At 44.8% G+C, this 14653-nt stretch overlaps 1 protein-coding gene across 1 annotated transcript; it reads left to right on the top strand.

The window, feature by feature from the left end:
• The first annotated feature begins 2685 nt into the window (after positions 1-2685).
• On the top strand, positions 2686-7750 carry LOC112414040 (HLA class II histocompatibility antigen, DO alpha chain). The gene is made up of 5 exons (XM_024766319.1): positions 2686-2817; positions 3982-4230; positions 4673-4954; positions 5053-5188; positions 5419-7750. The coding sequence occupies exons 1-5, from the start codon at positions 2736-2738 to the stop codon at positions 5420-5422; spliced, it is 753 nt and encodes a 250-aa protein (XP_024622087.1). The 5' UTR covers positions 2686-2735; the 3' UTR covers positions 5423-7750.
• The last annotated feature ends 6903 nt before the right edge of the window (positions 7751-14653 follow it).

The raw sequence follows: 14653 nt of genomic DNA, 5'->3' as shown, positions 1-14653 counted from the left end.
AGATACAACTGAAAAACAGTTAGTAAGCTGGAGTACTAGACTACAGAGCTCTCTTAGAATAAAAGATGGAAGGATAAAGAAATTGAAAACAGAGAAGAAAAGCCAAAAGAGATGAAAGAGAGACGTGCCCAATGTGGGTAATATGAATTTCATAAAAATAGAGAGGAGAAATAGTTACAGAAATAAAAGAGACAAATTCTTAGAATTAAAACATAAAGAGGCTCCGTAATATCCTACAGTAAGATTTGGACAAACCCATTTTAGATACAATATAACAAATTTTACAATAGCAGACAATGAGAGAATTCTAAAAGATTCTGGAGAGATACACTGACAGCAGGTTTCCTAATGCCAACAATGGATGCAAAAAAGTCATTGGGATAATATTATTTAAAACATTAAAGAGAAAAAAGTCAAACTTAGAATTTAATACAACAGCTAAATGTTATTCAAAGTGATGATATAATAAAAACGTTCTCAAGCATACAAAGCTTCAGAAGGTTTGCCCACAAATACATTTAAAACACTTTTGGAGGAAGTATTCCAATAAGAGAAAATTTCAGGAGGTGCCAAAAAGGTATGGGAAGTAAGACTGATCGAATACCTTGGTGAAGGAGAAGTATTTGAATGTATTTGAAAGCATGCTAAGGTGCTTATCTGGTTAGAGGGAAGATGGGGGAGGTACAGACAACACTTTTTTAAAAAAAGATGATGGAATACATGCACCCCAATGCTCACTGCGGTACCATTTACAACAGCCAGGATATGGAAGCAGCCTAAATGTCCATCGATGGATGAATGGATGCAGAAGCTGTGGTACATATACACAAAGGAATACTACTCAGCCATAAAAAAGAATGAAATAGTGCCATTTGCAATGACATGGATGGACCTAGAGATTGTTATACTGAGTGAAGTAACTCATACAGAGGAAGACAAATATCACGATATCACTTATGTGTGAAACCTAAAACATGGTATAAATGAACTTATTTACAAAACAGAAATAGAGTCACAGATGTAGAAAACAGACTTATGGTTACTGAGGGGGAAGGAGGGAGATACATTGGGAGATTGGGATTGACATATACACACTAATATATATAAAATAGATAACTAATAAGAACCTATTGTATAGAACAGGGAACTCAATACTCTGTAATGACCTATATGGGAAAAGAATCTAAAAAGGTTGATATGTGTATGTATAACTGATTCACTTTGCTGTAGAACAGAAACTAACACACTATTGTAAATCAACGCCACTCAGTGTAGGAAAGAGCATCAGAGCAGGTGGTTTTTGTTTATTTTTTTGTGCCAAAAAGCAGTCCATAGACTGCCTGCCCAAGAATCATCTAAGGAGCATGCTAAACACGCAGGTCCCCTGGCCCTACTTTGGAAAAGTTACTCTAACTCAGGTCAGGATGGAACCCAGGAATCTGTATTTTTAACACACTTCACGGCTGATCCTCCTGTGTGGCCAGGTTTGGAAACGCAGACTCAGATGATTTTTCAGATCCCTTCCAAGTTAAAATCATTTATTCAATCACTTTTGACACATTGTCTTCAGATATTTGGTTAGACTTCTTTTTACCAGGATAGCCAGTTAACTTTATATATATATTTTACTTTAGACTAAATTCTGCCAATGCCTCCCAATTAGAAGCCAAAAGTAAGGGTGATGCAGTCCACACAGGTCAACCTCCAGGCTGAGACATGGGCGTAGGGGACATGGAGGGACTCATGGAGGTTACCCAGCACCCTCTGCCCTCCCCAGAAAGGTCCACTGGAACTCCTTATGGCTCTTTTTCACTCTAAATGTCTCTAACAGTTATACAGTTTTCCTCACATAATGAAATAAAGTAATATTTTAAAACATGATTTAAAGATTTAAAAGATTTTTTCTACTGTGTAGCCAGTGTTTCCCTTTTAAAGTTTCTTAGTAAAAAAAAAATTTTTTTTTTTTTTTTTTTTTTTGCGGTACGCGGGCCTCTCACTGCTGTGGCCTCTCCCGTTGTGGAGCACAGGCTCCGGACGCGCAGGCTCAGCGGCCATGGCTCACGGGCCCAGCCGCTCCGCGGCATGTGGGATCTTCCCGGACCGGGGCACGAACCCCTGTTCCCTGCATCGGCAGGCGGACTTTCAACCACCGCGCCACCAGGGAAGCCCTTTCCTTTTTTTTTGTCCATGCCATGTGGTTTGCAGGATCTTAGTTCCCTGACCAGGGATTGAACCTATGTCCCCTGAAGTGGAAGCATAGAGTCCTAACCACTGGACAGCCAAGGAATCCCCAAATTTATTTAATTTTTTGACTCCAAATTGGTCCACAGAAACGTATAGGATGAGTAGGAGTCCCTACACCATGGATTAAGATAGAGGATTTGTTTGAGCTCAGCTATGCGGTGCTCTGATGGCCTTTCCTCTCCCTTCACAGGATACCTTCTTGGAGGATGTAGAAACAGTTAATCTAAGCCCCTTCCATCCCTTTGACTTCCTGTGGACCAAGCCTCCCTGGTGCTTGTGGGCCCAATGAATTCTTCCATCTTCTCACCCAGGCTCTTTCCTCTACTTCTTTCCCCAGCAACAGCTACATTTAACTCAGAGAATTTCTCTGATTGGCTGAATACGGCAGGGGACTCCCTCATCCTAGAATCTGTTTCTTCCTCTTTACCTTCCCCGTCTTCCTTTACCCTCCACACCGACTGGGACTTATTTGGTTAAAGCACCAGGGGACAATGGTCCTCAGTGGGGGGCTGGTCCTGGGACTCCACACCCTGATGACCCTCCTGAGCCCGCAGGAAGCTGGGGCCATCAAGGGTGAGTGCAGAGGGTGCTGGGTGAGGAGAGGAGATTAAGGGCGTGGGGTTACACGCCAGATGGTACAGAGAGTGAACAGTTCCTTTCCTCTGGTTTATGGGCAACTTCTGTTACCCGCATCCCTCTCACCTCTATCAGGTCTGTCCCGGACCTAAAATACAGGTGCAGCTCAGCCCAGCGTCACATTCAGGTGCCTCCTCATTCCTCCCCCCTCTCTGAGACCCAAACCTCCGTCCTACTGCTGCCCAGCATCCTGATTTCTGTACCGCTTCCTGGCTTCGGGCGAGCCCATTTTCTATTGCTGTATTTATCACCAGGTCAATAGGTAGCTGTTTATCTGTCTTTATCCTGCTCTAGACTTGAGTTCCTTGTGTGCGGGGTCCACAGCTGGTTTGTCTGTATTTCCTTGGGGCCTGCTATCGTGCTGGGCACACGGTGGTTTCTCACGATCATTGCACAAATAATTTCATAGAATTATAAAGGCATCTTATCAACGAACCCCTAACTCCCAATTTCTAGAAAACTGAGCCTCAGTCATGGGAAGACACACATTTGATCCTAATGCTCTGAGACAGAAGAGTTGTGACACGAACCCTGAACTTCTGACTCCTTTTCCACTGCTCTTTGCAATACCTTGGGCTGCCTTTTTCTATCCCTTCAGTCTCTGGTCACAAATCTTAATTCTTACTCCTGCCCGCTGTCACCTGTTTTCCCTCACATCCTCTTGCACTGCATCTCTGTGCCCAAAGCTCGATGGAGGCTCTTAACCTTAATTATTTTCTCCTCATCCCACCCCTACTCACCTCTCATCTCACACACAGGACCTGGTAGCACAGCTGGGGCAGACCAGCAGAGCCAAGATTTAACTCTGGGGATCCCAAGCCTGACTTTAGGCAACCTGTCTTCTTCCCAACCCGGTATGCCAGGCTGCACCCGTGACTGTGCTGGCCAGTGTGCAGGGGATGTGCCCATGCCCTCCATCCTCTCCCTTCCGTCCCTTGGCAACCCTTCTACTCTCCAAGGACCAGCTCAGCGTCAGAACGGGACTCTGCCCCCACACAGAACCAAGGATGGGGCACAGCTCAGAGACTCAATACATCACATCTGATGGATGAGATTGATACCTTTTCTTTTCTGCCCTGACCCTGAACTCACCCAATACAGCTGACCACATGGGCTCCTACGGACCAGCCTTCTACCAGTCCTATGATGGCTCGGGTCAGTTCACCCATGATTTCGATGGAGAGCAGCTGTTCTCTGTGGACCTGAAGAAGAGGGAGGCTGTGTGGCGTCTGCCTGAATTTGGCAACTTCGCCTACTTTGACCCGCAGAATGGGCTAGCCAGTATCACGATGGTCAAAGCGCATCTGGACGTCTTGGTGGAGCGCTCGAACCGTACCAGAGCCGCCAACGGTACCGGGCCTTTCCTCTGTGCCCCCATCCACTAAGCCCCTGGCAGGCAGGGGAGGCCCAGAGAAGCCTCCTCTCCCCCTCACAGGCCTCTGTTGACTCCTGGGCACCACTCTCGGAATCTGAGACTGTTGTGCTCAGGCCCTCTCCTTCCCAGGAGGTGCTAGATCTTCTCAGATTCCTTCAGCAACCTCTTCCTCTTGAGAAATGACCCCTCCCGCTGTACTCCCCATCAGGGACCTGGCAGATACAGGACCCCCGGGGGCCCCCTCTGCCCTCCACAATCTCTCATCCCTCTGTCCCCCTGCTTCTGTCCTGGTGTCACCATCCCAGACCATTCCTTGCTCTCAGAAAGCTAATAGGAGGAAACACCCTTCAATCCCAGCCCTGATAAGGCCCAGCTGGAGGGCTGAGCCTGTGGGATTCAGGGCCTGGTTCCTCCTAGTGCCCCCAAGAGTGACTGTCCTCCCCAAGTCTCACGTGGAGCTGGGCCAGCCCAACGTCCTCATCTGCGTCGTGGAGAACATCTTCCCCCCTGTCATCAATATCACCTGGCTGCGCAACGGTCAGACCATCACCGAGGGGGTGGCCCAGACCAGCTTCTATGCCCAGCCCAACCATCTGTTCCGGAAGTTCCACTACTTGCCCTTCGTGCCCTCGGTGGATGACTTCTATGACTGCAAGGTGGAGCACTGGGGCCTGGACCAGCCGCTCTTTAAGCACTGGGGTACGAAGCCCCCTCCCCGGGCCCCCCTTCTCACACCCATGTGTCCTTCACTCTGGAATCCCTTTGCCCGACCCCCTGACCCTCTCTTTCTCTCCCAGAGCCCCAGGTGCCTACCCTGCTGCCTGACACCACAGAGACCCTGGTCTTCACCCTCGGCCTGGCCCTTGGCCTGGCCGGCTTCCTCGTGGGCGTCACCCTCATCATCACAGGCACATGTCTGTCCAGCAGCCCCAGGTGCGCAGGACCCGGGAGTCTGGTGGGGAGAAAAGCAGATGACTCTGCACGGGACTAGGGTGGAGGATGAGAGATTCTGTGGGGAGGGGTGGGGTCAGGGACGAGTGGTAGGCAGGGAATAGAAGAGAAGAGGTGAGGCGAGGGTGTCTGGTTTGGGGGAGGTGGGCAGAGATGGGATCCCAGAAGTGTGAGCTGGGACAACATTGGTCATATGGTTTTTGCTACTTTAGGTAATGGCCCTTCTGAGAGAAACAGGTAGGGGAGACACCCTACGGCTTCCTGGCAAGTGTCTGACAGCCCTTGAATGCTCAGTGTCAGAGTCTACCACGTTCATCCCCACCGTGCTGACTTTGAATGGGATCAACCTCTGTCCTACAGGTCTCCTCCTTTTTGGCTCCTGTACTCATGGCAGGGACTTGTGGGGCACCAAGGAGTTCCCTTTCCCACCCCCAAAACACACACACACACACACACACACACACACACACACACACACACACACACACACACACACACACACACACACACTTTCTTGCTCTACCCAAAGCCCTGGCTAGCAGCAGTAAAATTTTAAACAGTGTTTGCACCGTCTTCATGTTACCAGGTCTTGGCCAATTCTTTCAGGGTGTAAGGGGCGCTGGGATCTGGAAGTGGGGACTTCTGGGGATGACTACTGAGCATGACCACCTGCTACTGGGGATTGACAATCATTCCCGGGCCAGTCTAGCTACGTCTTGCTCCATCTGACGCATCAGTTTGGGTCCCCTTGTGTGTCACGTGTGAACGGACTGTATCACATGGACATCATGAAATCAACATCCTGAATTCGGATTTGCCCCAAAAGGGATGCAGAGTATCCTGTTCATTGCAACTCCCCGCAACCAATGACAGTTCTACAGGGCACCAGGAGAGGAAACGTTCATGGAAATTTCAGTCTTGTCCAGATTTACTCTGTCATGAAGAGGCCATTGGTATCCAGCCATGATCTACAATGTCATCTCCTTTTTCTACATTCCCTAGAGTCCCAAGCATGACAAAGAGGCCCAAGGCTTGGGTAGGATGGCCATATCTTCTGCCTGGGGTCAATCATATCAGGTAGGAGGGTAGCAGTGTAGATCATCAAGGTATCTGGTAAGAGGAAGGTCTAGGAGAGATCCACCTGAATGCTCTCTAAATCTGTGGCCTGGAAGGTTTTAGTTTACTGTGAACAAAATTTAAAATGCACACAAAGTGGTAACTAACTATACAAAGTAGTTTATGTCAAGTACCAAGTGAGTGGTACAGATGGATGGTTTTCAAACTGGAATACAGAGAAGAGTCACTTGAGAGCCTTTTAAAAAGTACAGGCTTCTCCCAGATCTACTGAATTAGAATCTCGGGGCTGGGGAGAGTGGTGACAGGGAGTCTGTAATATTTTAACATGCTCTAGATGGTGCCGATGAAGCCATCCTGGATCCAGGCTGTGGTCTGGGAACAGGGACCCATGGACATAGTCTGGTGCTATTGGAGGTCAGGAAGAGGGGATCCCTGAGGTCTGAGTAGTCCGGGAGGGCTTTCTGGAAAACCTGGTTTTTTTAGAGCATGGAAGTTGAGGAAGGGACTTCCCAGTGGTTAAAACTCTGTGCTTCTAATGCGGGGGCACAGGTTCGATCCCCGGTCAGGGAGCATGCTGTTCCACACAGCCAAAAAAAAAAAAAAGTTGAGCAAGATACAGGTGAGTAGGGGCAAGACGGGGGTTGGAACTGGGAGCATTTGGTCCCAGAAAAGAGAGAAACCAAGAGATTATGGGGACTCTGTGGATTTCCCAAGAGAGAATAAATGGGGGGAAATCGATGGCCAGAAGAGGACTCGGATGGAAGTGGGAGAAGATTATTCTAATCCAGGTTTTTGCTTGCCAGTCACAGAAACGCTATTAAAATGGTTATAGACAAAAGGAGAGGGTGTTTACAGTAAAGACACAGGAGTGGTATTCAGAACCCAAGGGTGGGTTTGAGCCAGGCCCTGCAAGGAACAGAACTCAGAGTGGAAGAGCCAGCAGAACGCAGAGCAGTCCGTCTTGCTCTCTCTCTCTGGACCATATGGTCCCTGTTTTCTAGATCCCTCGATACATCAGCCATATTCTCTCCCTATGGACTGACTGTCCTTTTCAGCTGACATGTCAACCCTATAGGTCCTGTGTTTTTATGTCACCTCAGCTCTAGCCGCCCACAGAGACTGTGACTCCCAGTCACAATTTTAAATCATTGAAAAAACAAACGACTGCCCAAACTTGGGGAAAGTATCCACCCCAGCCCAATGTACTGTGACCAGGGGACCAAGATCCCATAGTACAAACATGGTGGTGGCTGGCACCCACCTCTGGGGTGAGGAGTCGGGTCGTTCTCAGAGAAAGATCTCAGAAGACACCGCAAGAGATGTCTGTCCCCATAGTGCCCTGATCTCTGCTGATCTTTTACTTAAAACTTAACTTGATGCATCCTTGGAAACGTGTTTCTCTCATCTCTGTCCTAATGTTTAATAAAGTCATAAAAGTGTCCTGTCTTGAACAGACTGGTGGTTGCCAAGGCAAGGCTGTTGGGGAAGGGATGGAGTGGGAGTTTGGGGTTAGCAGATGTAAACTCTTATATATAGAATAGGTAAACAACAAGGTCCTACTGTAGAGCACAGAGAACTATATTCAATATCCTATGATAAACCATAATGGAAAAGAATATTAACAAAAAGAATGTATATATATGTACAGCTGAATCACTTTGCTGTACAGCAGTAATTAGCACAACATTATTAATTAACTATACTTCAGAAAAAAAAAAAGTGTCCTCTTTTGACCAGAAGTGTGCTTTTTTTCACTATGCATATATTACCCAGAAATCACTGGAAACAATTTGGAAGGAATATGGAGCTATTCCAAAACTTTTAGGTTTATGTATCTGCCTTCACACTCACATTTTTTCCCCTTCTAGTCTCAAAGTAAATTATCTCTCATTAAAAAAAAAATTGTCCTGCATTCCTTTTTTAAAATAAATTTATTTATTTTTAACTTATTTTTAATTTTTGGCTGCGCTGGGTCTTCATTGCTGTGTGCGGGCTTTCTCCAGTTGCAGCGAGCGGGGGTTACTCTTCGTTGTGGTGCACAGGCTTACCGCGGTGGCTTCTCTTGCTGCGAGCACAGCCTCTAGGTGCGCAGGCTTCAGTAGTTGTGGTACACGGGCTTCGGTTGTTGTGGCTCGCGGGCTCTAGAGCGCAGGCTCAGTATTTGTGGTGCACAGGCTTAGCTGCTCCGTGGCATGTGGGATCTTCCCAGACCAGGGATCGAGCCCATGTCCCCTACATAGGCAGGCGGATTCTTAACCACTGAGCCACCAGGGAAGCCCTGTTCTGCATTATTATTATTATTTTTTTGGGGGGGTTCGCGGGCCTCTCACTGTTGTGGCCTCTCTCATTGCGGAGCACAGGCTCCGGACGTGCAGGCTCAGCGGCCATGGCTCACGGGCCCAGCCGCTCCGCGGCATGTGGGATCTTCCCGGACCGGGGCACGAACCCGTGTCCCCTGCATCGGCAGGCGGACTCTCAACCACTGCGCCACCAGGGAAGCCCTGCTCTGCATTCTTGATCTGACTTCTTTCAGTCTCTTTTAGAATAGACAGTCACCTTCTCTTCTGTATTTTCAAACTCTCCCCCTTTGCAGAGTTCCCTCTCCACAGATAATAAACATATCATCACTCTCATATACTGAGAACATTAAATCTCTTCTCTGTCCTATAACCCATACCGCACAAGCTCCTCCCATCACTTTCTCTGAAAGAGGATTCTGCATGGGCTGCATCCACATCCCCTCTTCCAATCTGCTTTCTTTCTTAAAATTTTAATTTTTAACAACGTAATTTTATCCACATAGTTTAGAGAATCCAATAGTTCTACCAGATTTGCGTAAAAAAAATTCCAGTCTCTAGCCCCTTCTCCTATCATGTTCTTGTCCCCAGAGTTGATAAGTTTTCAACTGCTTTTAACTAATTCTGTTAATACTGACCTTCTGTCTCTAAATAGTATTCTTGCTTTGCCATATCTTGATTTTTCAGCTTCAGGCCTTTTCTCTTTACTTCCTGCTATGGAAGAAGAGGACTTAAATTTTTTCATCCTCACACCACACACATGCACCCCTTCCTCTAATATAGTTATATTGTAATTTAGGCTAGGTTGGTGTTCAGTGTTTATGTTATTATGATCTTATAAAGGGTATTCATAGCCAAACTACAGAGTAAACCATGCCTGCTCTTCCTTTCCTAGACAACTTTGTGTTTTCCCTGGGATGAATAATCGGCCTGTTTTCTCTTTGCTTGGTTTTCTTGGTACCTGTCATTAATGAATCACAAATTTCCTCACAATACAATCAGCTACCCTGGGTATTCTGTCCATTTTACTGTCAGATAAAACTCCCAGAACCTTGTGTCGGCTTCGATCTTAACTAGTTGCTCTCAGTGAGACAGCTGTCATCCTGGGACCACCATTTACCATCTTTGTCAGGATTTACCTGTCCTCTGTGTTGGACATTCTGTTTCTTATATCCAGCTAGAAGAATGACCAGGTTTTGGAATTACTGACGAGATGTTACTTCTCCCAACCATTCATGCAACTCCTCTTGTTCAGACTTTCTCACTTAGGATAGACTCCCAATTCCTTACTGGCTAAGGCTCTCCAACCTCACCCCTCCTCCGGCCTTCCTTCTTTCATTAAGTTACAGCCACACTCTTTCCTTAGACTCCTCCTGCCTGTGATCTTAACATCAATGCTTCCAACTCATCATTCATTCACAACACATGTGGTAAAAATTCAGAGGCTTCCCAGATCAGCTTTGCTAAATAAACCACCCATCTCCAGTCCTTCTCGATCACAAGACTCTATTTATCTTTGTGGACAGACATCTCTCCTGGAATGGAGGCCCTCCTCTCAGGCTTTCTTTCCTCCTTCGGGGGCGTGACCCGTCATGTAGAGACGTCACTTCCTCCCTTCTCTCCATCTCTCCCCTCATCTCCAGTCATTTCCATTAACTGTGGTTTGGCTGTCTTGTGGTTTGATTCTACCTCCTGTGGAGGCTCCAAATTTGAGTAAACCTCCTCTTCCCAGGAGAAGACTCCCTGGCATTTCTGCCTCCCGGAGACTTTCTGTTGCCCCATCCCTAGAGCCCCAGCGCCACTCCTGAGACTCGGTTGGATTCCCACTTTTCCTTCATTCCTTCCCTCAGGCCTGCAGTATATGCTCTGCTCCAGGTACAAGTTCTTACCATAACGCCTGGAACACGGCAGTTACTCAGTAACTGACCAAAGAGTAAGATGTAGTCTGCTCAGCTCTCAAATTCCTTGATGACACACCCAAATGAAGAAAACATTTAAAAACTTTCTGCTGTTAGTGACATGATTGCTTTTATGATTACTATTAGCTTTCATGTATTGAGCACTTCCAATGTGCCAAGCACTAAACACTTACATCTGTCAAAGCTCTGAGTTTGCACACCTACCATGGTGTTTCCTAAATTGTTCCATGGAACTCAAACGTTCTGAAGGATGTTAATAACTTAATTAAAAACAAATCAATGTAAGTAACCTTTTTTTTTTTTTTCCTTGCGGTACGCGGACCTCTCACTGTTGTGGCCTCTCCCGTTGCGGAGTACAGGCTCCAGACGCGCAGGCTCAGCAGCCATGGCTCACGGGCCCAGCCGCTCCGCGGCATGTGGGATCTTCCCGGACCGGGGCACGAACCCGTGTCCCCTGCATCAGCAGGCAGACTCTCAATCACTGCGCCACCAGGGAAGCCCAGTAACCTTTTTTTTCTAAAACATATTTTAATATGGGTAAGGAAATGCCAAACATAAGTATGCAGGTTTTAGTATATAGCAATCTGCCATTCAAAAATGACATGCCATGTTTGGTAATAGCAAAGGATTGGAAACATGTCCAACAAGAATGGAAAAGTTGAAGGAGCTACGGTACCTCCATGAGGAGGAGAAACATTAAGCTGTTAGAAAGAATGAGGAAGATCTCTTTAAGCTGATATGGAGGGATCCCTAGGATGCAGTGGAAAAATGCAAGATACAAAAGAATGTACATACTGTGTGTACCTTGGGGTAAGAAAGAGGGAAGATATATGTTTGCAGAAAGCCACACTGAAAAGATAAACCAGAAATTGTTAAAAAAAGTGGTAGGGGGGAAAAGCAGAGTTGAGGGAATGCATTTGAGGCAACAGGGATAAAAGTGAATATTGACTTTTGAAATATACAAATGCTTTACAATTTTTATAAACATGAAACAAAAAGCCCTAAAATTTAAAACAAACATAAACAACTGAACCTAGGGAGAAGACTTATTTTAACTCCTATTAGAAAACAGTACTGTATATTCTTAGTGGACTATATTCTAAGGATAAAAAGTAGTACTAAAAGCGTTGATAGTCATTCAGTAGTTTTATCATTAGTAATAATATTGTATTGTTATTTTGAAACTATGTTTATATATATTATAGGATAAAGCAACTCAGGAATGATGTAATGTATTTGGGAACCATGATTTTAGCGTATAAAAGGAAAGAAAAAAGTAGCTGAATTAAAACCCTAATATTAAATTTGAATTAGAAACATCAATTTAAACTAATGATTTATAAATATATATATATATTTTCTAGCTCTAGCAAATGAAAGAACCTGGAAGCAATGGTCCTTCAGGAGTGATGGGCATCCTTAGAGCACAGATTGTGGTTTCCTAATACCATTACCCAATAAAAGGAACTGGAGTTTCTTAAAGAAGTGACTTATTTCAAGTCTAGACTAGGGAAAACACAAAGCAAGCTTGTTTCAGAAAACAAGAAAGTGCTCAAAGACTACCAGAGTCATGTCAAAAGATAAGAGCAGCCACCTTGAAGGGGCTCCCACTGGCCAAATTTGGGACAATTTGAGGATTAAAAAAAATTACTATAATCAACTTAAACACATTGACTGGATAAAAATGCATGAGTCCCTAATAATAATCAAATAAAGATAAAGCAAACAAGCAACAACAAGACTTTTCTATCACCACTGGGTGTAATATTCTATTTCCAACAAAGAAAATTGGTACTTAAACAAAACAAGTGGGCTTCCCTCGTGGCGCAGTGGTTGAGAATCTGCCTGCTCATGCAGGGGACACAGGTTCGAGCCCTGGTCTGGGAAGATCCCACATGCCGCGGAGCAACTAGACCCGTGAGCCACAACTACTGAGTCCGCGCGTCTGGAGCCTGTGCTCTGCAACAAGAGAGGCCGCGATAGTGAGAGGCCCGCGCACCGTGATGAAGAGTGGCACCCGCTTGCCACAACTAGAGAAAGCCCTCGCACAGAAACGAAGGCCCAACACAGCCATAAATAAATAAATAAATAAAAAATCACACACACACAAAACAAACAAACAAAAAAAACCACAAGCAGATATCCTGACTTTTCAGAAGGAACTCTATAGTTCCCTGGTTGAGAAAATGTCTTCCTTTCAGATGATGGCCAGCTGGGAAAAAATAGAATGATAAAATCAGTATTTTGCAACCCTAATATGAGAATTGTTTCAGGGAAGGCATCTAGATGTTAGGAGAACAGATGACTGGAAACAGGAGAGTCCCATTACACCAAAGTATCATGCCTACAGATTGTTTGCTATTGATGAAAGGGAGAAAATATCTTCACAGAGGAGAGAGATCTGGCTGTCACTGCCTCAGCTCGGCAATCCAACTTGTCTTCACCAGTAATGAGACAACAACACGGTCATCACATCCTTCTTGATGAGATGAAAAGTACACAGTATCACCTATGAAGAATTATAGTCAAAAAGATCTTTAATCCGAATCTGATCAAGCCTTCTGTTCAAAGTTCTAGTTTATAGAAAATACATTGGATAGAGGAATAAGTCAAATGAAGCCAGGAAGAAATAATCATACAAATTCAGAATGTGAGATATTCTATAAGAAAATTGGCCTGGTCTCTTTAAAAACAACATTAAAAAAAAGGAGGAGGGGGCGATTAAGAGAGACTTGAGAGACATTACAATCGAATTTAGTGGGTGATTCTTGGCAACATCTTTGGGGGAAAACAGATATAAAGACACTTTTGAGACAAATGGGAAAATAGACTGGGTAACCAGTGATATTTGGAAATTATTTTCAATATGATTACTGTACTGTGGTTATGTAGCAAGACAACTTTAAGTATTTAGAGAAAATGCCATGATGTCTTTATTTTGAAATGGATGCAGATATACACACACACACGTGCACAGTTGCAACAAATATGGCAAAATCTTGATAGTTGTTGAATCTATGTTATGGGTAGACAAGTATTCTTCGTGCTTTTTCCAGCTTTTCTTTACATTTGAAATTTTCATAATATTTCATCATAAAGTGTGTGTGTGTGCTGTTTTTGAAAATAGCAGGAAATTAAATGACAGATCATTGGATTCCTGAACCCATGAGTTGATATATGCTACTGATTGAATAATTACTCCTCTGTAATAGATATTTTGTACTTTAAATATAAATAATTTTAATCTTTTGTTCTTTTTATAAATTAAAATAAAGTAAGCATGATGTAATGCCTTTTTTGTTGTTGTTGTTACATTACATGGTTATTAAATACACACATAAAATTTGGCCATTTCTTCCAGCAACCTTTTCATCCCCAGGTTCAAAGCACAGCTTCATTTTATCCTGGAAGCCCTACAATTGCTTCCTCAATATCTTATCCTTTGAGAAAATGTTCTGTAGTCAAAAGTTACTATCACACTGCCTATAGTCATCTCAGGAACACCAAGAGTTAAGTTCAACGGTAAAAATATTAAGATGGTTTGTAATTTGGTACTTTTATCCATGTTCGAGATTTTTATTGTCAATCCCAATCAGAAAAGAGAGAAGATTAATCAAAATATTTTAAAAAAGGAGAAGATACAAAATTTCCAAAATCTTACAAAGTTCATGTAATTTTTATTATTATTATTATTTTTAATTTATTTTTTGGCTGTGTCTCTGCTGCTACTCGCGGGCTTTCTCTAGCTTCAGCGAGCAGGCACTACTCTTCCTTGTGGTGCTCGTGTTTCTCTAATTGAGATGACTTCTCTTGTTGTGGAGCACGGGCTCTAGGCACGTGGGCTTCAGTAGTTGCGGCACACAGGCTGTAGAGCTCAGGCTCAGTAGTTGTGGTGCACGGGCTTAGTTGTTCTGCGGCATGTGGGACCTTCCTGGACCAGGGATTGAATCCATGTCCCCTGCCTTGGCAAGCGGATTCTTAACAACTGCACCACCAGGGAAGCCCTGGTCTATAATTTTTTCATCCTTTTTCTCTCCTTCTTACACAGTCAATACAAGCCGAGATATCCCCCTCCCCAACTTTCCTCTTGTGGACCCTGTCCAGCTGGTCAGAGCCCCATCTCCTTCACATCCACCACCTATACCCTGGCAGCC

This window comes from Neophocaena asiaeorientalis, unplaced genomic scaffold (assembly GCF_003031525.2).
Source record: "Neophocaena asiaeorientalis asiaeorientalis breed wild unplaced genomic scaffold, Neophocaena_asiaeorientalis_V1.1 scaffold46, whole genome shotgun sequence".
NCBI lineage: Eukaryota > Metazoa > Chordata > Mammalia > Artiodactyla > Phocoenidae > Neophocaena > Neophocaena asiaeorientalis.
The sequence above is the reverse complement of the archived record's forward strand: the minus strand, read 5'-3'. Positions and strand labels throughout refer to the sequence as shown.

Bases quoted from the DNA above. Each gene is read 5' to 3' on its own strand.
- LOC112414040 (XM_024766319.1), top strand. From the start codon at position 2,736: ATGGTCCTCAGTGGGGGGCTGGTCCTGGGACTCCACACCCTGATGACC. The intron at 2,818-3,981 runs GTGAGTGCAGAG...CACCCAATACAG, and splicing joins GGAAGCTGGGGCCATCAAGG to CTGACCACATGGGCTCCTAC. The intron at 4,955-5,052 runs GTACGAAGCCCC...TTTCTCTCCCAG, and splicing joins GCCGCTCTTTAAGCACTGGG to AGCCCCAGGTGCCTACCCTG.